The 26608-nt window shown below is 42.8% G+C and overlaps 1 protein-coding gene across 1 annotated transcript; it reads left to right on the top strand.

Annotated features, from left to right (window-relative positions):
* The first annotated feature begins 2927 nt into the window (after window positions 1-2927).
* LOC139351555 (inactive ubiquitin carboxyl-terminal hydrolase 53) lies at window positions 2928-26608 on the top strand. The gene is made up of 16 exons (XM_070993498.1): window positions 2928-3601; window positions 4930-5022; window positions 5645-5779; window positions 7039-7149; window positions 8094-8176; window positions 8420-8504; window positions 8651-8797; window positions 10318-10467; window positions 12420-12588; window positions 14071-14217; window positions 15584-15730; window positions 17665-18454; window positions 19395-19462; window positions 24223-24289; window positions 24375-25108; window positions 25202-26608. The coding sequence occupies exons 1-16, from the start codon at window positions 3458-3460 to the stop codon at window positions 25276-25278; spliced, it is 3147 nt and encodes a 1048-aa protein (XP_070849599.1). The 5' UTR covers window positions 2928-3457; the 3' UTR covers window positions 25279-26608.

Genomic DNA, 26608 nt, shown 5'->3' with positions numbered 1-26608 from the left:
TGTTGGCTTACGTTAAGCAATGACGTAAACCTGGCTCTGTGACAATATTGTGACTGGCCGGTTGAGTCATTTTCTCCACCTAGGTTTATAAACAAGGAGCTAGATACTTCACATGGCTGCATGCACTTGCAGTCAATAATGAGGGATCTGTTTTCAGTTTTTGAGAAGCTGGCCTGTGGATATCAGCATAGCCACCTGTGCAGACTGAACAAGGCTCTTTCCAACTCATCACTGTCTCCTGCTCACATGCTGGGTACGATATGTGCCACTTTAACCTCTCGGGATTGTAACTCAGCCAGTCCAAATCTAAAAATGTGCGCCAGTCTGACAGTGCGAACGCCACATGGTCCCCATCACATGATGTTGTCAGACGAAAGGTGTCATGCTTAATCTGATAAGCCGAGAATGTTTTTTTAATTTCTTTGGGAGGTGGAGGGGAGTTCATGTCAACAATGCTTCGTCATACCACAGAGGGAAATGAAATGACGGTGAAAGTAATGTTGGTTATTGTAAAGGGAGGGCAAAAATGTTTAAAGGAAATGACATGTTATTTTTCCTTGAATTGGAAAATGATGCTCTTTGCCCTCAAGCAACAAAGCATAATCTTTTAAAATGATGTCATTGAACTGTAGTCAGCAAGTGCCAATTTTGCTCGGACTCAAAGGTAAATTTAACGTAAGTGAGGCTGGCAGTTTTTCAAGTGGACCACCATAATGCAATAAACTTTCTGGGACCAGAAAGGCAGAGCAGAGCAGTGTCACAATGCAAAACGTGCGCTGGCTTCATTGTCCGTGCCATCAAACTGACATTGAATGATGTGGACGTGTGGATGTGTTGTTTTTGCTTGCTGGCAAATTGATGTGGAAGAGATGCTACGCCGTCATGTTGGATGTTTGTGATATCTTTAAAGGTATTCTGGGCAGGAACTGTTGGTTACTGTTCATAAACAAGCACTGTGGCCGCTTTTTTTGTAGCTCCCTCTTGGATGCATGCCTGCTTATGGTCTGGTAGCTGGTCGCTACTTGATAATAAAGTCACTCACTTGTGGGCAGTTATTGACCGGGGGCGACACACCCACTGCCCAAAGGTTGCAGCCCAGAAGCATCCTGACCACAGTAAAATGAGAAGAGAGTAAGAAAATACAGGCAGAGGGCAGAGTCCCTGCAGAAAGTACACTCGCACACACTTTTGCATGAGTCCATACATTGTATTTTTCCTGCACCTTTACAAATAGGATTTGATACTATTCTTTAACTGTCAAACTCAAAGTGTGCTGTCCTGCAGGGATTGATGTGGTGGTAACATCCCAGCAATAATAACAAAGGATAATAATATTGTTACAAAAGAATAATGGATTAAAGAGATATGAGAGATATTTTCTATTTCATCACATGCTAATGTGGCAGGGAGATGACTCGAGATGAGACATACAGATAGTTGCAGCCTGTCAGGGCATGTCAGTGGTAAAGGTGGGCTGTATAGGTGCAGCGCACAGTTTTCCGCTCGGCCCTCCAGCCCTGAAACTAATCCGAAAACAGCAGCTCTTAAGCAACGGCGAGCTTAAGTGATTGCTTTGGAATGCTGTTGCTATGGAGTCCAGTTGCAAAGTACAGAGGCAGGGACGTTAGCATGTTTCGTTAAATCAAAGACGACTGTAAATGCTCCATGTAAATACATACTAAACTTCAGGTTGCACCATTAACCTGCTGTGAAGTTTCAGCATTGCAACATCATCATCCGTTGAGGATTCCTGAAATACCAGGATGGAAATGTCGTCCAACTGGTTTTGGCTGAAACTTAGTATGGTTCTGGAGACTGTCACAAGAGGGAAGTTTCATTGTTTGTGCAAAGTAGGGCAGTATTTTTTTTGTTCTCACCCTGAATAACAAAATGTTTGAGGTTTATTCTTTGAGGTTTTTTTTTTTTCTAAGGTGTTGGAGACTGAAAGAATGAATCACTGTGTATCACACAAGGAATCCTTGCTCATTGTTGCTTCTTTGTGCGTTTTTTGGTGCTGGAAGTACATCTGCTTTGCTTTGTTGTCCTTTAGAATGACATAAAGGAATATCTTATAAAAATCATATTAAGCATTCAGACTTTCAGGCCTTGACTATGTGCACCTCTTGGGGCCTTCATTATTATAATAACCTAGAGACAGCTTCCACTGCCTCACTCAGCACTAACATATTCATCTATCAAACCTGTTGTCTGTGTCCAGAGCTGCTTTCATGGGTGCACGCTGCACGTTTACTGCTTTTTCTTGCTTTGTTGTTAAAGCTGTATGGACTACATGTTTCATAAATTGAAATCAGTGGTTCTATATAACGTCCTCCACTGCTCTTCTTGTGTTAAAACTAGGTCGGGTCAGTCCTCTTTTGTATTTGATTTTCGAAAAGAAGAACAATGCCAGGAAACGGGACATAAGAAACTTGAAGCAGTATTTTTCTCTGTGAATTTTAAAATCCCAGGCCACAGATTGCTGACCAGCAACTTCAGTTTGGCTTCTCAGCTGCAAACTTGGTTGTTTTAAAGCACATGAGAACATGGCGGAATTGTCTTTGTTCCATTCAGATGTCTCTTGGCTTTTCTTCTCTGTTGTTTAGAAAAGCGAAATTGAATCCTCCTGAATGTTACTATGCAACTTTGCCTCGGGCTAGCTCAAGTTTGACACGCCTCCAGTGCAAAGGGTGTTTGTAAAAGTTAATGTATAAGCCTTGTTTACATAACTGAAAAGTCCAGCTGACGTCTCATCTAGAATGAGGACAGATGTGAAGACTGTAGTCTTAGATGGACAGTTAATTTCTCTGTTACAGAATCACAGAACATAAAATGTTGCCCAGTCAAAAAAGCAATTAAACACACTATAAAAAAATACTATCTGATTCCATAATGTCACCTGAAATCTCATTCTGTCTTTATCCAAACAGCCCAACTGTGTCCAACCTGGAAAAAACTGTGGATGAGCCTCTCAGAGGGACAGTTGACTGCAGCTGAATATCTTCAATACGACCATGTGGCAAAATGTGCTTATAGGGGTCCACAAGCCCCTCTGAAGCTGCTGTGAAGCTTCGTGCAGAGCCATCGAGAAAACAAGATGACTGCGGCATGCTCTCCCATCGAAACGCACCTTATCAGAAGCATCCGACCGCTGATCATCAAAGGCTTCCCAAAACAAAGACTTGGATTGTAGTTTTTTTGTGTTGACTTTTTTTTTTTTTTTCCTGGAGAAACCTTCAACTAGCAGACAAAGTGAGAGCGCCTTCTACATGAGCTGCAGAAATGGACTAGAGGCCCATGTGTAGCAGGGCAGCTGCTGCAGCTCGTGGAATAACTTAGCCCCAGACTGTTGGGGAGTCGCTTCTTCAGGGGCAGAGGGATCTAATCCCAGCACCAACAACCCTCGCCACCTGTCGTCGTTTGACTTTCCCACCTGTCTAAAGGCAGACCCCACTATCCAATGGCATGGGTCAAGTTCTTCAGGAAGCCAGGGGGCAATCTGGGGAAATCGTACCAGCCGGGGAGCATGCTGTCTCTGGCCCCCACCAAAGGACTGCTGAACGAGCCGGGCCAAAACAGCTGCTTCCTCAACAGTGCTGTGCAGGTAGGTCGGTCCTGTTGCTTTGGTTGGTCGTGGCTGGATTTAATGTGGCATTTCTTGAAATGATTAAGCTGTCCCTTAAGTGCTTGTTGATACAGTGAGCAATTCAGCAGTTAAAAGTAGTAAGGCGTGAGCAGGAATGAAGGAAACCTCTGCCCTCTGGATCCTCCAGTAAACCTACGAGAATTACTTCCTTATATATATATATATATATATATATATATATATATATATATATATATATATATATATATATATATATATATATATATATATATATATATATGAAAAATCAGGTTGTATTGTAGCAGTGGGCGTCCCTGCTCAGACTGCTCCCCCCGCGACCTGGCCCCGGAGAAAATGGATGGATGGATGGATGGATGGATGGATGGATATTACTATTTATTTTGTTTTTGTACTTTTGTCCTAAAAAATGCAGTAAATACAGCCTCAGCCTATCTCGGATAAAGCTTAATAAAATCACAAAAGGTGTCTTACCAAATAGAAATTGCCATGCTAGCAACATGCTAGTGAGTACATCGATGCTTTAATCTACATGCTATCATAAGGATGCACATTTTCAAATAGTACCCAGTACAGTGTACAGGTAGGAATGATGGGAATTAGTTTTGCAGGGACTGGTCATAAAGCAAAGTATTGTGTGGTAAAAAGTTTGACGTGGCCAGATGAAAGGTTTGGAGATCACCACAGTTCATGGATATTTCACCCAAAACCAAAACTGGGTGATCTTTGCTTAAATGACTGCTTTTATTTTTGCACATGCTTATTTATTCACTTGTTGCTGTGTCCCTGTAGGACCTGTACACCATGTTCCACCCTCTTAAAATGTGACCATTTATGCAGAGATTTCAAAGCTTAGTCACCGTCTAAATTCGTCAGAGCTTCCCAACAGTTTATTAATGTAGTTGAAGGTTGCTTTTGACTATTGGGATACTGGCCTGGTGAGTTAGTCCGTGATTGCAGTCAGCCCCACAGTGAGGTCACTCGTGGAGAATGTGACTCAGAGGGTGAGACAGCCGATGAGCTGGTTGAAGATGATCATTACCTTCGGCTTTGTTTCTGTGAGGGCTATGTTCCTCTTGCCCACTCCTCGTCCTCATGACCTTGGAGGCTCTTTCCTAATGCCTAAATACTATACGTAACAGAAAACCCTAGCCTGTCGGGTTTTTGTACATAATTGCTTGAACAAAATCACACACCTCCTCTTATTGCTTTGTTGTTTCAGGCCCTAACTAAGAAATTCTGTAAAGTCCAGGTCAGTGTTTCGTAGCTAAGAATCAAGCTAACCTGCTCCTCTTTCCGTTGTGTAGGTACTTTGGCAGCTGGACATCTTCAGACGCAGCTTGAGGCAGCTACCTGGACACTTCTGTCTGGGAGAATCGTGCATCTTTTGTGCATTAAAGGTAGACTACAATCAAACGCATGCAATCTTTAAAACCCTTTCTGGTGTTCTCGTTTCTGATGTTCAACCTGCAGCCGTTCCCTTTGATTCCCTCAGCCGTTCCCCAACGATCTGTCTCATTAAATTCTAAACAAGCAGACATTCGCTCCACTTCTGTCTGGCTTGAAGAAAGTTAAACACTCGTTTTGGGGTTCAGCTGAGAAATTTGTTAAAGAGAGTCACATTTTTGCCACTCACTCCAAACAACTTTCACATTTAGCTAAATATTATTTTATTCTTTGCATCATATATTTTCTATTATCTATTCTATTTCTACCATTTTCCATCTCATTTAGTCTGCCCCTCTCTGCTTACATGTTATGTTACCTTCACAGTCAGTTGTGGGTTTGTGTATCACTGTGTGAGTGATGGTTTTGTAATATGTTTTTATATGTTTAAAATATATATATATATTTTTTTATATCAGGAGCGAACCTTAAATTCCAGTTCGTCATCATGAATGTGGCAACTGTTTGGGTCACATGTCTAGACTGTGTGTTGAGTGGTGAGGGTGACACAAATGCCTTTAATAAACAAAATGTTCCATTGTCTGTGTGCAATCAAGTTCTTGCTCTCCTCTCCAGGGTATTTTCTCCCAGTTCCAGCACAGTCGGGAGCGCGCCCTGCCCTCTGACAACCTGCGTCACGCCTTGGCAGAGACCTTTAAGGACGAGCAGCGCTTCCAGCTGGGCTTCATGGACGATGCCGCAGAGTGCTTTGTAAGTTCCTGTGGCAACGCGGCTGTCCCGAGGGAGGGAGACTAGCGTATGGAGAGAGGGATGTGTGTGCATGTTTGTGTGTTACCCTGCCACACAGTTCGGGGTAATGCACTGCAACAAACTGTTCGGCGAGGTCACTGAAAGAGCTTCTGTCCCTCCCATCAACCCCTGCCACATTGCCTCTAAATATCATCATGACAGGTTATATAAGCGGCGGAGTTGTGTTTGAATCTCTGTGTGTTGTGCCACCGTATTATGTCGCATCATTTCTGTGCTTTTTTAAAGTCGATTTCATGCGTCCTTCGTCATTTTTACACATCAGTTCCAGTTTTTCTTGCTCTTTTTGGCACACATTGTTTTGGCCAGATCATGTAATTTACATGTCTTTTTTGTTTGAGTTTTATTTTGACTCCAGCCACTAAATATAAAACTGATTCTGCAGCATTTTTTATCCTTTGTTTTTCAACCATTTTTTTGTTTTAGCTTAATTAGTTTATTTTCTTCTTTTGATTTTGATCACTTCTGCTTAATAACAGTGTACCCAGACAGCACAGATGTATCCTGATTTTCTGTCCCGCCTCAATTATTGTTTATCCCCTAAGGAAGTCCAATTGCACTGAAATAGATAAACAAAAGAGAAAACCTCTGCTCTGCAACAGAAGTGTAAAGGATTTTACTATATGTGAACACTGGTGTGAACATTAAGTCACTTTGAAACCTGCTGCAGAGAAAGCAACTTTGATGCTTTGCTTCATTCTGTGTCTGCTCAGTCCCAGCAACAGTAACTTTTTTACATCGAAGACTGAAGCTTGCATGCCAAAATTACTATCTTTTCTAGACAATCTTAATTCTTATTCCCACACAGATCTTTGCCCTTGAGCATTCACCATGCAATGCATAGGCAGCAGTAAGCCGTTGTAGAATTTATGTGAGGAGTTAGCCGGTGTCAGAGTAACAGGCTGTGAAGTTGCGCCTGTCACCTTTGCAGGCCTACCTCGCAGCCTTAATATTTTATAAAGTCACAAGCACTTCATAGAAACAGGTGGGAGCTAAAAAGGAGTGGAGCTTCTCTTTAAATGCATTCCTTCTGCTCTCAGGTTTACAACACGATTCCTAAAATTCTCCATTGACTCTTGGTGTGTGGCACTGTAGTTTCGCTCTCAGAAATACCTTTATTGGTGTAAAAATAAATAAATAGCCCATTGTGTTTGATGGAAATGTTTTGTTCCATACCTGATCGATGTGCTGTTGTGTCACAGGAGAACATCCTGGAGAGGATCCACCTGCATATTGTGCCAGAGGAGACAGACGCCTGCACTTCAAAGTCTTGCATCACGCATCAGAAGTTTGCTATGTCACTGTATGAGCAGGTCAGTAGGGGGTTAGAAAGCATATGAAATGTCATATTATTATGTGATTATTTTTTCCTGATCTGAAAAAAGTGCGGCGTCAGAAATGTGTAAATCCAGACTGAGACTTTGGCCTTCCTGCTGTAGATGTTTTACTTCATAGAGTGTTTGCACAGCCTCTACAGTAATGTGTGGACAGCCTCACCATTCTAGCCAATATTAGGATTAAGCAACACACACACACACACACACGCACACAAACACAGGCAGGTGCATGAATCACTGTCTGAGACAGTCGAAATCCAATCCGTCATGTTTTGATACTGGGTTGCCCCAGTGGAATAAGGAGGGTTTTTCTGGTCAGATTCCACAGTGCAGCAGCAGCAGCAGCAGCAGCAGTAGTACCAGATAAATCACAGATGGTGTACACATAAATTCCAGCACAACAAACACACACACCACCACCCTTCCCTGTGGTTGCGAAGCCCATCACTGACTGTGTCCCCATCCCAAACCAGTTCTATCTCAGAATCAAACAGATAATACGCCTTTGGACTAAATCCCTTAGGGGCACAGTCACTGGATTTTGTTCCATCTCAGCTTCAGGGCACCCAATCCGGCAAATATGATCAAGGCCTTTAAATGAGTATTGCCTCAGTCAGAGGGAGATTGATAACTTCCAAAATGAAATTGGAAGCCTGATGATGTCGATCACTTGAGTTGCTGACTTAAAAGGATGCTACAGAGCCCGCAGTTAATAACTGAGTACAAAGACAAGCGTGCCATAACAAATCAAGAAGGGTTTCATGTCTTTTACTGTGACTATTTCTGATCTGGCTGTTCTGGAAAATGGCATGCTGACTTGATAATTAGTCCTTGACAGCAGGTATGTGTGCTGAAATAACACCTGTGTATGTCTTCTTGTAACTTTTTTTTTTTTTTTCTGTCTCTGCCTCTCTCTGCAGTCTGTGTGCCGTAGCTGTGGGGCATCCTCCGACCCACTGCCGTTTACAGAGCTGGTGCATTATGTCTCCACCACCGCACTCTGGTAGGGCGCAGGCAATACGAAACGTTCTTTGCTTCCCCTGTTGTCATCTGTCCAGCTCCACTCTGTTTTCCCTTTTCATGTCTCTCTGCACATTTGTCACAAGGCCATCACTTAACTTTTGAGCTGACATTTCACCCGGCAGTTTTTATTCCTCTCCACATACCTTCATCTTTATTTGTCTCTGTCTCCTTTCCTCCTGCTCGCTTGCTCTGTCCTGCTGACGATGCATCGCTTCTTTCTCAGTCAACAGATGCTTCAGCGCAGACACGAGTCATTTGGGGAAGTGTTACAAGCAGCAAGTACGATTGGGGACCTTCGCAACTGTCCAGTAAGTGGCTTTTGCGAAGTTTTAATAAGCACATTTTCCACATTCCCTCAAAGAGTGTCCAATGTCCTGCAGAAGCCTGTAGGCTTTGGTTTGGATATAAATTTTTACTGAGCAGTTTTGTAGCATAAAACTGTTGTCTTTTCCAGAGCAACTGTGGGCAGAGGATCAGGATCAGACGAGTCCTCATGAACTCCCCTGAGATAGTTACCATAGGCTTCGTCTGGGACTCTGACCAGTCAGACCTCACAGAGGATGTGATCCGATCACTGGGGCCTCATCTCAGTCTTTCTGCAGTGAGTCAATGTTTTATGTACTCTTTACACTTTGTAGTTCTGTTTTTCCTCCATTCATGTTTTGTCACCTGTAGTGTGTGCAATTCCCACATTAAAATTGATCTCAGATTCAAAATTAAGGTAGTTAAAAAAAGTCATTTTTCAAGGCAAAATGTACACACAGCCAGATCTTTTCAGGATATAAAAAAGACAAAGTTCAGGTCGTCTGTGTCTTTTGCACATTCACACAGCTGCCATTTAGTTTTTTTTGCTGTTAGGATCAGTTTATTTCGGTGCAATTGAACATATGTGGGAAATAAAGTGGGGATTTATTTCTCTGTAAGTCGGGCCCGTTGCGTAAGCAGTCAACGCCCAATGCCCAGTTGGCCCGGGCCACTGATCAAAAAGCCCCTGCTGGCCTTGGTCAGCTTGTCAGAAGCCCCTCCCTCATCTCTGTGTTTTCCTGTGTGTGTGTGTGTGTTGTGTGTGTGTGCATGCCTGTCCAAGGGAACATGTGGGCTGGATAGACGTCACTGAGATAGGGGGAAGAAAACATGTGTTAAAGCCTGCTTTTGTTGCAGTGTTTATATTCACACATTCTTGATGTTAAGTATGCAGAAACGTGGGCAGGCGTTGCTCCTTTTCTGTCCATGAAATCCCATCTTTGCACACACATGTTTATGGTTAGGCTGTCTGCAGCGTTCACATCAAATATGTATGTGCAAAATTGGCGCATGACTTCCTAAATACTCCTCAGTAGCCTGTTCACATTAGTCCACTGTGCTGGATGAGCTTCACAAGCAAAAAATCAATCAGTGTAGTTCAGAGCAGGGCGATGCTCATACACTCCACTCATTATATAACTTCTTTATTGAAGAATTCAAACCCTTTATTTGACAGCTCCCACTTGCGCGTTTTCAAAGCATACCATCAAAAGAATTTGTCCACCGCCCCCCACCCCACCCCACCCCACCCCCCTCCCTCCACACACACACACATGCACACACACAAGTGGGCCACAAAAGCCTTGATTCATTAGGGAGTTTTTCTTGCACTTTATTGGGTGTTAAAGGGAGCCCTCCACCCCATCGTTTGCTTTGAAATCTATTGTTTAACAGAGTGAGAGGGAGACAGAGAGCTGGCTGTGCAGGAAACCAAGTGACTGTCTCACTCCCACTTTCTCAATATATCTACTAAATGCTGCACCCTTTTATTTATTTCAGTCATTGTTTTTTCATGCTGATATTTTTTACATTATTTTTGAAAGAAGTAACATTAGAAGATACTGTTGTGTGTTAGCATTTAAGCCATCAGTAAGAATACTGTGGACCACTGTGGGATTAGTCTACATATCAAGTGCTGCTATGGTGGCGCTGAGCCCTGATTTGTACCGATTGTCAAATCAATGCCAGTTCATTCCCTCACACCTTAATCTATAAACAGATGGAATAACTGATTCAATGAGCTGTGCCAGCCCACTTACTGAAGCATTGATGTCAATGAATAATTGGTGTAATATATTTGTGTGTGTGTGGACACAGCTCTTCTATAGGGTGACAGATGAGCATGCCAAAAAGGGAGAGCTGCAGCTCGTGGGGATGATCTGCTACTCCAGTCGCCACTACTGTGCCTTCGCCTTCCACACCAAGTCCTCTAAATGGGTCTTCTTTGATGACGCAACAGTGAAAGAGGTGAGAAGGGGTACACTCATCCAAAATTATTTGACAATTAAGTAAAGTAGTAGACCGATGGGTAGTTACCACCACACACATGGAAAGCTGCATTTAATGGTTTATCTGAATGTATTATGTTGCATCTTGTAACAAAAAAGGGATCGCTTTTAGTGTAAAGTTTTTTTTTTTTTTTATATACAAGTAGCAGCAAAAGAGGAGCGATATTCAGTCTTGTATCTCCACCACCAAGTCTCTTTATCGCCCAATGAGGGCCACATCAATTGCCCTTCATGAGCCTCTGGGTTGATGAGCCTTTATGGCACTGAAGAGTCAGCTAACCCCCCCAGCAGCTACCCACATTTCTACTGCAGTTCCCCCACTCAAAAAAGTACTGCAGTAGTGAAGTGAAGCTTCAGTAAGCGGATCCCCTCACTGGTTAAAGTTGAAGGGTCAGTGAGAATGCTAAGGTCTAATGTGTAGGTGTGTATGCCATCTGTCTGTGAGAAACAAGTTTAATTGTTTGTTTTTTGCAGGTTAATGCTTGTGTGTGTATACAGTCTATATGGGCTGTAAATCCTCCCTTTCATCCCTTCCCTTTTTTTTTTTTAACAAATGTCGGATTTATTTCCATGGTGTGCACATGCGACCGTGCCTTTTGCACCACATCCTCACAATTTTCTCTGGGGCTGTGGTGCAGCGGCTGGCTGGCTCTGTGTCAATCCATCAGCAGCTTGTGCTGCGTGTGCAGGTCTCCCCACCCTCGTCGACTGAGATGGAGGAGCTACAGTGATCAGCAGCGCCTGCCAAGTCTATACCTGGGTCGAAACTTGCCAGTCCCAGCCGCTAATTGACCACTGTAGTTTAGCCCGTTCACTGCTTTCCCGGTGCAAAGGAATTTCTTTGTTTAGTACTGGTGATGAAATGCAGATGAGATACAGTTAATTGGCAAATAATGGCAAAAATGCCTAATGCACAGAGGCTACATTTAGTTTATGGAGACAAGTAGGTGCAAACTGTGGCCTCATTATGGTGTCATTAGCATGCCAGGAGTAAGAGACTGCTAAGCATTGAGCTTTTTTTCATAGTGGTTTACATAGAAAGCATGCACTGAACTCACGTCTTCCTCCTGCTAGTTTATATTCCTTCATTCTTCACAATCTGTTTTTTTTTTTTCTAAAATATTATCCATCTCTGCAACAATCTGTCTGTTGTGTTTCCTTTGTGTTGCCTGTGTTGCACTCATTCTTCTTTACCTCATCTTTCTATCCCTCCTCCTCCTCCCCTCTCCACTCCCTTCTTCCACCATCATTTGCTTAATTAAGGAGCACACAAGCATCTGTTAGCCTGCAGCCTGCCTTTGTGGTGCCTTTGTGGCGAGACACGCACCTTACACAGCTTAGCTAATGTGATTGTGTGATTTGGCCTCAGCGTGTTAAATTCATTCACAAATTAGTGTATCCACAATGAAGGTGAGGTTTTTGTTTCAAAGTTGCCAATGGATTTTATGAAAGCTGTCGCATCATTGTCTTGTTTAAGATTGATTTGGATTGTGGGCTTCTCGCGATGCTGCCAAAGCTGGGTATTCGTACAAAGTGTCCAGTTTGTAAGAAGTTAAAATGCTTGATATCAGATCACAGTTGTACAGCAAAAAAATTTTAAACTGAAAACAGATGGGGTCACAAGAAAGCAAATTATCCTGTTATGTGCACAGTCTGGTTCCTTTTCTGAACTGAATTAGAGCAAGATTGCTTTATTTCCCATTTGGAAAATCGAACTTTTAAACCCTCTTTGATATCTTCAAATTGGTTGATCCCCGTGAAATTATGATTTTCACACAAAAAATGCTGTAAATCTTTTTTTGAGGGGGTTGTTTCACTGTGTGTTATCGCACATAAAGGTGCAGAATTCCTGTGTCTAATGTGAATCACGTGCATGTGCACTGACCAACTTCTTCTTGTCTTTCTTTGTAGATCAGCTCCAGGTGGAAAGATGTGGTCAGCAAATGTATCAAAGATCACTTCCAGCCTCTCCTCCTCTTCTACTCCAACCCAGACGGCAGCGCTATCACCGCAGACGATGCCTCAAGACAAAACATCAGCCAGTCTCACCACAAGACCCCCGTCAATGGAGAAGTGCAAAGTATGATCGAATTTGAATTTTTTTTAACCTACTGAACTATTTTTACTCACTGTGGCCTCATTTTTCTCTGCAATATAGTTTATAGTCCTCCGCTGCAGTTGAAACGGCGCAATCATGACCGGTAGGGAGAACTGGGGCATGTCTATTGTGCAGTATAACACAGTTATAATGTCATAAATCCTGCACTTTAGTCAACCCACTGAACTGTTGTCACATAACTGCAGGTCTCAGCAGAGCCAGTCAAGGCTACCCAGTTGCGCTGAGGAGCGCCAAATTTTATATTTTTTACAGGATATGGTCAGTGCATTTTGAGACATGTAAAATGAAGTGATCTTGATAGAATGTCAGTATTTTAAGGTTAGATTTGGTCATTTTTCATGGTGCAAGCATTTGTAGCATACTTTGTTCAAGAGCCGTCAGAAGGTGGTCATCATGATGATGTTTAAAAGTCTTTATCGTGATTAACATCTGCTGTGTCACTGTAGACGCTCTGCTGGCAGCACAGTTATATTGTATCTGGTAGGATGAGGTGTTGATTGAGTGTCCTTCTATGGAAATGACAACATCAAATTCCCTTGAGATGCATCCATCTTGGTTATTAGTGCTGTTAAGTGTTATGTGTTTTTCTTTTGCATTCACAAACCATAATCCCATCCCAAGTGGCCTTTTTGATTATAATGCCATGCTGTAAAACACCCCGTGATATGAAGCTGATGTGTATTTTTTTAGTCTTTGTAGTCGTAAAAATAGTGCAGGATTTCGGGGGAAAAAAGAAGAACTGTGAAGGAAGTTGGGGCAGGACTGCTGCTTGAATGCAACTTCAGAATTTAGCCCCTGTACACCCAGCTGGAGTTCACTAAGAACAAATATAATCTTACATGTAGACATGATATTTTTAAAGAAAAGTAAAATTCTTGTAGTTCTTTTACCCCCACAGCATTCATTTAATTAACTGTAGATCAAAATACCCTTCATTTACAAATCACTTCATTCAAATTCAGAGAAACCCCAGCAAACAAAAAAACAGCTCTTAATAGGACGTGTAAAATCCCAGGTCATATTAGTTGCCTTTGCAGGCGGTAATGAAAATTTGTTGATGACAACAGCTGAACATCTCTGCTGTTTGGATTATATATCCCTGGATTTGTTTGGTTGGGGAGGTTTTTATCCCCTTTAAAGATCCTCCTCCAACTCTCCATGCTGGCCGTGCCCCAGGTCCAAGCTGTGGCAGCCGCTCACTGCCCATCAGAGCTGACAGGGCGCTGGACCAAACTGGATGATCCTGCAAAAACCAAGGGGAACATGTCTGGATTTTGTAATTTACATTCTGCTTCTGAGTTTCAGGTGCAGTCTGTGTATTTGTCGGCATCAAATTAAATTGTTTTATCACATGAACCTTTTTGTTGGTAAAAGGAAATCCTGCATAAAAAGCCGTAGCTTGAAAATTTGATGTTTTATGTTTCCTTTTTTTCTCCTCTGCAGGCTTTGAGTCTCCAGTTTTAGCTCCCAAGAAGCTGGACCTCACCAGGGAGAATCTGAACGCTCTGTTGGGTCAAGGCTCTTTCAAACAGAAGACCCCTTCAACCTTCAGCAGGGGCAGTGCTCAGACCAGTGGAGGGCGGGGACCAGGTAGGAGAGGACATACGGATATGATCAGAATGCTAAGAGAGAGATGTGTAACAAGACATGGAGGAACACACAGCACAAGTTTCCATATTATCAAGTCATTTAATGTGTGTTGAGGAGTGAAAAATCTGGAAGTTGAGTAAGATATTTTTACTTGTTTACACTGCAAGAGTGTTTTAAAGAAATGGTTCCATCATGACAAACATCAGTATAAACAAAACTGGTTTAAAAACACAACATTTGTGAAGGAAGTGATCAAGAGAGAAAAGCATGCAAGAGGAGAAATGAGTCATATTGTGTGGTGGTTGTAGTTTTTAGCCTTGAAAGACTGCTTAATTTCTAAATATTTGTGTCCACAGAGAGTGGTGACGAGCACGGATCTGGCATAGCAAGCAGAGGAAGAGATAATTAAATGTCTTTGCTGTAAAACTAAATCTGGCCATGTTAGTAATACAGAAGGGATTTGGGAGCCTCGTTGAAGAGAGAGGTCACAAAGATCTGCCCAAATCTGCGCATACTTAAGTGCAAGTAAAGAGAAGTGTGCGAATTGAGAAGAGATTTGTTAAGATCAGCAAATGGCCTTACTGGATAGAAACAAAAAGTCGTTGAAGCAGACAAAAGTGGTGACCTTGCATCTCCTCTGATACTATGCTGCCTCCCATTGTTGTGAAGGTCCTTGAGATCTGTCATTGTTTCCCCTCGCTTGAAAGCTCATTGCTGAAGCTGTGGCGCAGGGAGGGAAAGTAACTGTCAATACACTAAAACGTCAGGAGTCGCTCAGAGCTTCTGGAAGCACCACAGTCCAATTTGAAGTCAAATGATTGAAAGCTGTGATCCATCATGTCGTGAATTGTTACACATTCACAAATGTAGTCTCAAAAAGCATCGAGTGATTTTCTTTTTTTTTTTTTCTGGAAATGTCAACATCTTCACAGTGAGTCCTATTTAAATATCAGACAGCTAACAGAACCACAGTATAACCACAGTGTTTTCCAGTGCCATGACCGATCTTTCAAAGTGAACGTCTGGGCACGAAGCCTCTGCGTTTTCACCCCGCTGCCTCTCCCTTTATGAAGCAGAAAATCGACCGTATACATCGGAAATACTTTACAGCACGTCATTGTGCTGTAAAGTTCGCCTCTGTCAACACACTCAGCAACTGCTCAGTGCCTTGGGGGCACTGGAGTTGGAAACCAGTGAGAAGGAAAAAGGATGTAGTGACAATATGTACACTGAGATAAAAATACTTTTAATGGTTTCTGCAGTGGTGGAAGTCCCCACCTGATTCTGCAGAGGTTCAAGCGAGCTTGAAAAACGAAATCCGCATGAATTACATAGTGGAATACCTGACGTCTCTTCTGTTTTATAGTGAAAATTGCCGCCAACGATCCCAAGAGTCACTTCAGGGACATTTCTCGCGAAGTTGCCCAGAGAGCAGGAGAGGTGCGTGGGATGCATCCATCCAGAAGAGAGCCTGACAGGAGCGGTCAACGGAGGCTGGAGTCACGCTACAGAGGTTGGTCACAGAGAGGTCGTATGTGGATGTATGGACGAGGACAGTACATGCACTGCCACATAAACACACACACATGAGAATTACCAGGCTTTAAGGTAAAAAATCCTAGCCTTTTATTTCTCCAGCCCTTATGTAACCACCGGTTTGGGAGCAATGTGTCAGTAAGGGGATTAAGTGCTGACGTCTGTTGGAGCCTGCCTTCATCCCACTCTCTCATATTCAGAGCCATTGGTTCCCCTCTCTGTGGTCTGGAGAAACATTTACAAACAAACAAACACAGCAGACTAAGCAGATCCAACAGAATAGTGATGAATACTGTATCATTTAATTATAGGCTGAATTGAAATCCAAACATTCAGATTCCTCCCACTTTTTTCACATGTCCCCTCCTTTGTTGTGAAACACAAGTTGAGTGTGTGTGTTGGTTCTCATCGGTAGGCTGATTGGTCAACTCCTTTAATACTCTTTTGGTACATGGCTGCTCTCAATTAAGTATCAGTGAAAGGATTATGGAGAATTGCAACATGCTCCCAAATCCACTGTGTCAACCGCAGTGGCCAGTGTTATCAGCAAGCTCACGTCCCATTATGATTGATTGTGGTCGGCTGAAGGAGGCTAGTGTCATTGCTGTGATGAATGGTGACGCTGGAGGTGACGCTACAGTTAATGTAGGGAGTCACAATTTACCGTAGCACGGCTCATGCCCGGCTAGCACTTGGCTAAAAAGTCTCCTCCAGAAAGGGAAAAAAAGCTTAAGCAACTTCGCTGCTCATACTGGAGTGTGGGATAACCCCAGGGTATTGTTAATGATCTCTCACTGTGTCTCTCTCTCTGATGGAGTCATGTTACCATTTTTCCAAAGCGATCCACAGCCTTGTGAATTGTTGACAACACTGAGCGGACAGCAGAAACTCTGTAAAGCACACCGGTTTCATATATACGAGCAAAAACGTTCAAAGTGATTTAACTCCACCGCACAGTCAGCGAAATCCAGAGCAATAGGCGCTCCATCTCTTGTGGGCATATTTCCAAGGACTGACAATTATATGTAGCATTAAATTCACTTTTTGGACCCTCAAACATGACATTACCACACATTAGATTCCGCCAGTACAAAACAAGCAGCCTCTGATTCAAGCACTGACAGTTTAAAGTTATTAAAATGCATCGGATCGATGAAAGTAAGTAAATGAGCGATCGCACAATACAAGTTTCACTTTCATGGAAATATACGGAATTTAATGGAATTATCTTTTTTGATTTTATGCAGAAAATTCATGCAAAACCTCTGCAGATGATCGAGTTTTGTTCAGAAATGTCACTGCCCGGTAGATAAATAAGGATGTATAGGTGCATTATAGTTTGACACGAATGAACTAGTTTCCTGGAAGGATGTCTGGCCATATATTTTGAAAGTGGCTATTATGGCTGCAAGTGTCCTTGGAGTAGCAGACACACATCCGTAACACACCATCATGTGCGGACATGTCACATGGCATGTGAAAACATGCACACGCGTGCATGTACAGACGAAATACACCCAACACCGCAGTGCTACCTTGTATCATCAGTATCTGCATGAATGTCTGTACATGAGCTGGCTAGCCAATGTTTACGCGAGGGACAGAAATCGACTCCTGTCGGTTGTAATTTTCACCTTGCTGTCATCTGCAGGCATTAATGTCAGTAACCCTGATGGTGTCATGCCCCTCCCTCACTTTCTGCCCAACCTGCACTGTGCTTGAGAGCACAGCTTTGTGTCTTGGTGTCCGCAAAAGTCAGTTTTTGGTTTTGTATGGTAGTTTGGAGGTGAGAGAGGTTTCAGTGGATATACTGCGAAGTGTTATATTCTTGAATCATTGATTTAAACCCTCTATGCAAAGTGTGTTTTGCTGTTCTCGTAGTTTAAGCTCTCGTCCTTTGTTTAAAACCAGATCCAGGTCAGGACAGGATCTACTCCCGCTCTGCCTCCCCTCCAGAGAATGGCTTCAAACAACACCTGGAAACTCGACTGTACAGCAGCCAAGGAAAAGGTCCCACTCGGACTGAGCGAACACCTCACCTTGGCGGACGGTCCTCACATGAGCCCCCTCGCTCTCACACGAGGGTCCAAGTGTTGCCCAGCGTGCCCAGCAACAGCAGTGGTCATCGCAGCCGGAGATTAGACCAGCTCTCCAACGGATACGACACTGACAGCAGCCAAGACTCCCGGGAGCGTCCAGGAAGTGGAGGTAACAGCCGCAGCAGGTCCAGCCGCCCGTGGAAGCCCATGCGGGAAGCGCTAAATGTGGACAGCGTTTTAAGTGGCGGCAGTGGCGGTAACTCGATAAGTCAAGAGCGACGGCAGCACAGCCCCCGGAGAAGACCCAGTAGTCAGTCGCCCTCTCGTGACCGAGAGCGAGACAGAGATTTTACGTGGGGAGGCCGAGAAGAGCGCAAACCCAAAAGCCTCATGACTATCTATGAGGATGAGCAGAGGCACGAAACTGGCGGCAGCCGGAGCTCGCTGGACTCAGACGGCCGGGGCGGCTACAGCGACAAAGACCGGTCAAAGGGCTCAGCAACTCTCAAAGTGCGGAATGATAACTGGAAGATCCAGCGAACTGAATCTGGATACGAAAGCAGTGACAGACTAAGCAATGGCTCAGCAAACCTCGACTCACCTGTGGTAGAGAACCTCTCCTCCAAGGACCTGCGGCCTATACCTGAGCTGCACCTGGCAAGGTAAAAACGGACATTGGATAGAAGTTTTTACAAGGAAAGAATGCGAAATCTTGGCCCCGCTAAGCATGACGCAGAAATAACCATCACACAATCTTTGCTGTGCGATGCCAGCGGCAGACTGCTGCTTTGTCATCACATGCCCCACTCATTTAAGGATCTGAGTCTCAAAAGTGCTGCCATTTTTAAATTATTAAAAATTACAAACAAACTGTTCTAAGAATAGCAAGACCCATTTAACATAAATGCACACAAGGCAGATGCACCAGCCTTGTTATGCTTGGCTGTCACTTGTTGGCTTTGTAGTACAGGTCTTGTTTGGAGATAATGATCCCAACTAGCTGACAGCTCCTGTACTCAGAGGGGAGATCCAGCAGATAGCTGACTTCCTCAAGTGCATTATTCAAGCCTATCTCTTGACAGTATTTTGGTTAAGTGTTCCTTTTGATTAATAATTCTTTAACATAGATGTCATCAGATGTTCTGTCACTGGGTTAAGGTCTGAAGGAACTGAAAATGTATAAACTTCTGAGTGTTATTTTGCTTTTTTCTCACCAGTTTTCTTTAGGTTTTTTACAACATCTTGAAGCATTTGATAGCAGATAGAAAGCACAGCTCTTAAAAAACGGAAACTACACATAGTGCCACAGAGTAAACATCACTAACAACAAAAGGAAAAAAAAAAAAGTCTTTGTACTTGCGCTGTCTTCACATTCAAGATGATCAAGAGGAGAATATTCCATGAGTTCGTATCAGATTATACTGTGAGAAATCAGTCATGATAATATATATTTAGACTGAGGTCGTGAGAGTTTATTTCCCCAGTTTTGCTCACAGCAAAGGTCCATTTTAGCACTTTTAAGTGGTTGTTAAAAGATCAAGCTCTGGAATATCTCGTGGCAATCCACACTGCATGAATAATTGAATTTATTTTGTATTTCAGGGATCACTTCCCTCAGAGAAGAAGTGATGATTTGAAGGCTGACATATTGCACCCTGCATTTTCCACTGGTAAGCCACTCTCTCACACTTCGCATAATTCCTTATTTCTGCACACCAATAGTTTTGCTTTAGCTATGAGTGGAGGTTTCATTAAAACATAACAAACTGTAAAATACTGAGCAATGATTTTGTGATTTGCACCTTTAAATCCAGAAGAAATTGCGATTTTCTACGTGTTACGTTGTGGATATAAGTCACAAATTTTAATATCAGTCTTTCACAAAGGCTTGGCCCTGACATTAAAGAAATTTCCTCTCCCCCGATAGACTTCCGTGTGTTGTGAGGATCTGAAACATTAAGATAGTACTAAGCAATTTCCTTGATTTATTGTTCCATCGGTAGTGTTAAGGTCACAGCCTGATTGAAGGGATACTGTATGGAAATAAGTGTGCGCTGGTTCCTCACTGCCTCGCCTTGACCTTTTTTTCCTGAGTAAAGTTTATGTAATGCAGCACGTAGAGAAATGTACATGGTTAAAGGAAACATCAACCAAAGTGGAAAGCTGCCTTCTTTAAATTATTGGTTATCTCCTTCAATGCAAAGTAAAACACTTTCAACCTCATTGACAGAAAGAAATATCCTGGTTTGTATTTGCTCTTCTGTCCTTGTTCACACATTGCATTAAACCCTCTTGCACCAGGAAGTACAACAACTTTTAGATCAGTGAGGATGCAAAATCTAGGGAGGAATCAGTTTGGACACAACTGCTGTTTTGGAAAAAAAAAAAAAAGGAACAAAAAAAAAATCTGCAAAAATACAAAAATATGAGTCATGTTGCAGTAATGGTTATTTTTATCTTCCAGACAGGATGGAAGGAGATTAGATGACATGAATAGCTCTAGGGGGTTTGTCGCCTCGACACCCTTCACATTCTTTATCTAGCACATGCTTGCTTGTGATACACAGTATCAGCACAGAGGAAATATCTTCTAAATTAATGAATATCTTGAAAAATGCCTCAGTAATTCCCTCAGCAGGAATACGCAGAGTTAATCCCGAGTAAGAGGGGGAGAGGAGTGAGCGCGCAGGGGCCACCCAGCTGTGCCCAGCCGGGCAGAAAATGCCACGACTGGGCCTGTCAGAAGGTGGTATTCAAACACGAGGCAACAGAAATGCCGTTTTGTAGCACTGCAGTTACTTCAAGGTCCCAAAGAGTTATGAAATACAGCAGAGAAACATCCGCTACAGTTGTATCTGTCTTTTAGGTTTATTCAGAGATAAAAATAACTCTCACACAAGTGCAGTGAGTTGGGGAAACCAAAGCAGAAATGCATCGTGTTGCATGCTGGTCCTGTCATTGGCCTGTGAGCATCTGCACATGCAGAGTGATTCATGTGAAAGAATCACAGGCAAAGAGACAAACACTTCTGTGGTCGGCATGGTTATTTATTCAATGCTGCAATATGTATTTTGAGATATTTTTAGTACAATTCTTTCTTAAGCATTTTCCCTGAAATTATTATGAAGACTCAACCTTATCTGATAAATCAATTATGATGGTCATAGTTGATTGTACAAACCTTGACATAGTGCTAAGGTGTATGCAGAGTGTTACATTTTTATATGAAGGTGCACGCTGTGATGCTTTTATTTACTCACTCAGGCAGTTTGCCCCCTAGTGCCTCAAAGGAGACATGACAGCGTCTACAGATCACACAGTGAACCACGTTCAAGCACTTGCCTCCTCTTTGATTTGTAATATCTCTTCTTTGAAAAGTACCTGCCACTGTATTATACGTTAATGTTGATTCAATTGAACGCTTTTTAATGCTGAATTGTTAATTTTTAAACCTAAACCTGGCTTTGAGGTCCTTTGAGGTTTATTCTTCAGTGGCTATTTTAAAACCAGTCCAGGATATTTACGCCCAGCTGTCTGCAAATTGTATTGACAAGCTGCAGTAAATGTGTCCAAAGTCAATTTGGCCTAAAGTCAGCGGTGGTAGTCTGGCTTGAGCTGCAGTTTCAGAGAAGGCTGAGCAGATTCCAGTAGTCCATTAAAGTCCAAAATCCTTTCTAAAAGCACACAGATGTGGGCGGGCTGTTGTGAGGAATTCAGCTGAGACTTTGGCCACAGGCATTCATTTTTATGACCGCTTGTTGCATCAAAGACAGGACGTCTAGGTCAGGGCACTTCTGAGTTGCTTAATGGCAACCTTTTGTCATTGTTGTGAATAAATCTCATTGAGTAGCATCATACTAAAATGGGAGCAAAATATCCTGTGGATAAGCGTGTGAAAGGTCACAGCTCTCAGGAGATGGGTGCACTTCAGCCTGCTATCTTGACAGTAAATCAGGCCAATTTGTCCTGATTGGCCACTACAGGAGCCCATAGAAACACACTTGGGAGGCTGTTATGGCTCAGTTTGCACATGAGCATATCATCTTCAAAGTTATGATGATATGAACAGAAGAGTTGTCTACTTAACTTTGCCCTCATGTATGCATAAAATCCTGAATTATCATAGATTGTACTGAGATAGTGTCCCTGTCTGAAACAATGCTCGTGATGTGAAGTTCAGAAAAAAGATTAAAAAAAGGGGAAGTTTATCCTTTATCTGATTAAATTGATTTGTTATCCATTGTGTTTGTTAACATGTGTCTTCTGCAGCCAAAGTGTGTCCATGAGTTAGCAATTGAGCTATTGATACCACTCAACAATTACTTAATTTTCCGATGCCTGTGTCATATCAATACACACAGTAACAAAGGCTGCTCCGAAGGATTTTTAAGAATTTGCGACAACTTTTCTGGAGTTCCAGCCACTGACAGATCAAGTTGATGAAAACTTGACCTTTTTTTGTATTTCAAGTCTTAATGAAAAGCTCAACTGTAAATTTGCATGCGGGTCTGAGTGATGTTTAAGAATTTTAAGTACTCCAGACAGCAGGGAACGACAAATCTCGACTTGACAGCCTTTGAGCTGAAATGTGTAGAGGTGTTTTTTTTGTTTCTTTGTTGCATCACCAAAACTTCAGAGGGCTGTCAGGAAATTTTTGCATGTAGAGTTTATCAGAACCTAGGTAGAGTTTGCTTTCATGGTCTGCATAGAGGCACATTTTCAACTCTGGCAGTTGGAATAATTGAAATGATGTCAGGTCACATCACTGTTCACCTTAACTCATAGCTTTTTAGGGGGTAAGAGCAGGCCCCCAAAAAGCCTCTCTTGAACCTTCCTCAGAGCGATCCTTTATGCAGGAATGAGATTAGAGACAGGTCTGCCAGTGATTTGCATGAGTAGAGTATCTTTATGCCCAAAAGTATTTAAAAGATGAATATATAGTCGCACATACAGCATGGCTGCTCACACATGGAGCAAATGTAAAAAGATATGTATGCACATGAGACAACTACATTTTCTTTTATCCTATTTTGCACCTTGACTTTGTGCTTTCCACTTAGCATGGGAATGTCATAGAAATTTTATTGCACACCACTTGGTGCAGTTTAGATAGTACATTAAATGCCACTGAACCACAGTCTAATCCATGCAATCTCAGTACATGGATGGTTTCCCAGGCAAGTGCAGTAGGCCATGTAAACAGCAGGACACCTTGAGTACATCTGTTTTGCTGGCGTTCCCAGCTGTAGCGGTGATTCTAAAATTCCACTGACATGAATGTTTTCAGCCCGACTCTGAACCTGTGGAACTGGACGGAACCGTGGCGATTATTTGATAGCTGAACAATCTTTTGATTTCAACACTAAGAGACAGTCTTGCAACCCAACACCAACAGAGTCTCCTTGCGGTTTTGTTCTCCAGCTGCTTTCTCCTTCAGGCTTTCTTTCGGCAGCAGCGCATGTGACCGTAAAGATGAGGGGATTTTCTCAGAAGAAAGCATTGTAAACGGCATCCCTTTTTTGTTTGCGAGAATGATATTGTTACGGTTGCTTGCCAACATTGCAGATCAGCGTCATCAAATTGTGAATTGCCGCATGGACTTAGCGGCTTAAAAATGCAATAGTGTTGTGGAGGGGATCTGGAGTCTGGAGTCTGACCCCGGCGTAATTGCATGCCAGCACAAAGGATTTAGCCACTAATGCTTTGAGAGAGCACAGGAAAAAAAAAGAGGGGATGCTGACACATCACAGATGGTCCTCCGCCACTCACTCTCTTCCTTGTCCTGTTAGTCAGCTGTTGTCTGTCTCAGGCCTTGTAAATCACACCCACCCTGCTAACTTGGCTAAGCTCCACACCAGCCACCTACCCACCCAGGGGCCGATTTCTAAACATGCATTTTTGCTTGTTTCAGTTGATATCTCAAATTATTGTAGCATAATTTGCTGATAACACATTGTGGCCTAATAGAATTTATAGAAATTATAGAATTTTCCATTGTTTCACTTGTTCTCATATGTTCCGACTTTTAAATCTGCCAGAGTTCATTCAGGGTCTATATTGTTTCATTAGTACTCTCAGCTCAAAGCCAACAGGGCCTGGATATGAACCCAAATTCCCTTTGAGGGGCCATGTTCTTTGGCTGGATCAGACAGTCAGAGTGGTACACAGGGGGCCTGAGGGCGCTCTGCCAGACTAGCTGCTTTGATACTTCCTCTCCCAGCACCAGGCAAAGGGCCTCACCGTGACCCCTGTTAGATAACATGTCTTTGCTGGAGACACAGGAAAAAAAAATATTGTAGCAATGTTCAAATAAAGGTCCGTGACAGATGTTACCTTGCTCTGTTTTTTGACCATCTGGTGGTGATGACCATGCATTTATAAATGAGTGTGTTGTGATATAAAATGTTCATGAGGATTTGTTATTGTCCAGGTGAACAAGGGAGGAAATCTCCAGATCTACCAGATGGAATCATCCTCTCTGGTCAGCCAATACGAAGGTAAAATAAGACCTTTACGAGAACACAGTTGACTTGGTACAAGGGCGAATAAGAACCTGATGTTTGTTTTTTTGCTGTGTGACAGAGGAAGAGCCTTCCGATACACTCCTGGGATCTTGGAAAGGAACAATGGTCTGGACAGTGAGCGAGAGGAAGATGTGGACGGCAGCCCTGTGAGCCCTGTGCCTCCTTACTTGGCAAAGACCAGCAGTTCTGAGTGGAATAGCTCAGATGACCTTGCTGGACCTTTCTCTGAACAAGAAGAGACTGGCAGTGTTGCCCACAATGACCCTTTCTCGCACAACTATCCCCCACCTTTACCCCCCAAGACCTTTGGCAGCAGTCACGCTGACCCATCTGGCGTTCACTCCCAACCGCCGGAGCTGCCAACGCGGTCGAGCCCCCGCAATGAACCCAAAAATGGCTCGTCTCCCCTCTCGCACACCACCCTCCGTCGGTGGATTGAGACACCTGCGGAGCACAGGCTTTCATCTGATGCCAGCTCCAAGTCGGGGTCATTGGACCAGGACAGGAATGATCTGTCGGCCAGCGATTGCGAAGAGAGGTTACCCAGTCCAAAGCCCGGACACGATGACGGTACAGACTCCCCTGGTCTGACAGATAGGGTCCTTCCCACCACCTACTTTTCTGTGGATAACTGTATGACGGACACTTACCGGGCCAAATACCACAAGAGGCCTGCCTTGTACATGAAAGCAGAGGATCATACGTCATCAGGGGAGAGTGATGTCGAAGGGAGGGGGCTCACTTTGCCAGATGTTCAGCCACCAGAGCCTTCCAAAAGCAGATCAGAATCAGGTACTGTGCCCTATTATTGATGCTATTTTCACTATTTACCAGTTTTAATTTTTTTGTAAATGTTTGCATTGATCTTTGGCTTTTGTCTTACAGGATATTCTACGATGAAAACTACTGCAAAGTGGAACCCAGTTACTTCAAAAGGACTTGACGAGCATGGTTACCTATGATTTTAGCAAAAGCATCAATGGACCTCGTCTGATCCAGTGATTGGATGCCACAATGAAGTTATACACGATGACTGCTACACAATTTGAGTCCTAACTGGGATTTGAGTTTGTATACTTCTGTCCTAACAGAAAGTTGAACATAAAACTGGATGCCGAAGAGATTGTAAAAGAATGGCAGGTGTCCTTAAAAGCTGCAGTATCTCGCTGTTCTGTTATGAACGTCTAAAGCTTTGAATGAATAGTGAATTTGCACAGTTGAGAGTCGGTACTGAGAACGAAACTCATCGCTGTTGATGGAAGGGTGGGATTAGTAACGAATGTTTCAGAAAACAAGCCACTTTACCACACAATATTATTTAACATGAAGAAGTAACCGATGTCTTGCAGTTCTGCTCACGGAAGCTTTCACTTGTTTAATTACTCTCATTTCAGTGTTACGAGGTGTCTGCTCCAGTTGTATCTGTTCTCGACCTTCGCACCTTTCAGTGGATTTTAAAGGCTCTCATAATGTTAAGAACGTGTTTTTTTTTTTGTACATTTTGGAAAGCAATTCAGCATTTTGGGCACTCTTAAACTTAAGAATGGATCCCAAGGATCTGTGAATGTGACACTCCAGGACACCCACATTGGTTTTTGGCCGATGAGACCCCCTCGCAGGACTCTTGTTGGTCCATGGAGTTGATTGACCTCCGCAAACGTCACTCTTAGCTTATTCTTTTGTCTTTTGTCCTTGTTCTTTTGTCCAAATTCAAGCTGTGGAGGTCTAACATACCAAAATATCTCTGACTACTAGTGTAGGTGTCCAGGGGATGTAAGGTGATGCATACATATGTCAAATTGATTGCTAATGGTTGAAAAGTATGTGGCACACAAAATTGAGGCATGTTCGTCGCTTCTCATATGCACACATCCCACCATCCTTGCGTATTTTCTGTATTTTTTTTATGTCTTTACACTGTATTTCTGGTTGATAGTTTTACTTTTCACACTCCTCAGTTATAAACTTCAATCTTCTGTCCTTAGCAGAATCAGTTTCACTTTCCTGTCCTGTTTCGTAAAAGTAGTCTACAGTGAGACAGGGCTTCCTTTTTTTTGAGGGAGGTTATTAATAACATGCTGTAAATCTGAGTAGTAGACTATTTTTTTGGGTTCAAAATGTTTTATATATGCAGCAGACTTATGCACAGTGCCTTTTGTATTTTTCTATGTCATGAGAAGGTTAAATTGGAGCCATGGTTTGTACAATTCTTTGATTTTAAAGAATTTTTGTAACATTTAATTTTATTTTTATTGATTAACGATTGTTAAATAAATGATTTTATTTAACCAC

The sequence above is a fragment of the Chaetodon trifascialis genome, chromosome 23 (assembly GCF_039877785.1).
Source record: "Chaetodon trifascialis isolate fChaTrf1 chromosome 23, fChaTrf1.hap1, whole genome shotgun sequence".
NCBI lineage: Eukaryota > Metazoa > Chordata > Actinopteri > Chaetodontiformes > Chaetodontidae > Chaetodon > Chaetodon trifascialis.
The sequence above is the reverse complement of the archived record's forward strand: the minus strand, read 5'-3'. Positions and strand labels throughout refer to the sequence as shown.

Coding starts and splice junctions, on each gene's coding strand:
- LOC139351555 (XM_070993498.1), top strand. CDS start 3,458: ATGGCATGGGTCAAGTTCTTCAGGAAGCCAGGGGGCAATCTGGGGAAA. Junction 7,150..8,093: donor CTATGTCACTGTATGAGCAG/GTCAGTAGGGGG, acceptor CTCTCTCTGCAG/TCTGTGTGCCGTAGCTGTGG. Junction 25,109..25,201: donor CAAAAGCAGATCAGAATCAG/GTACTGTGCCCT, acceptor TTTGTCTTACAG/GATATTCTACGATGAAAACT.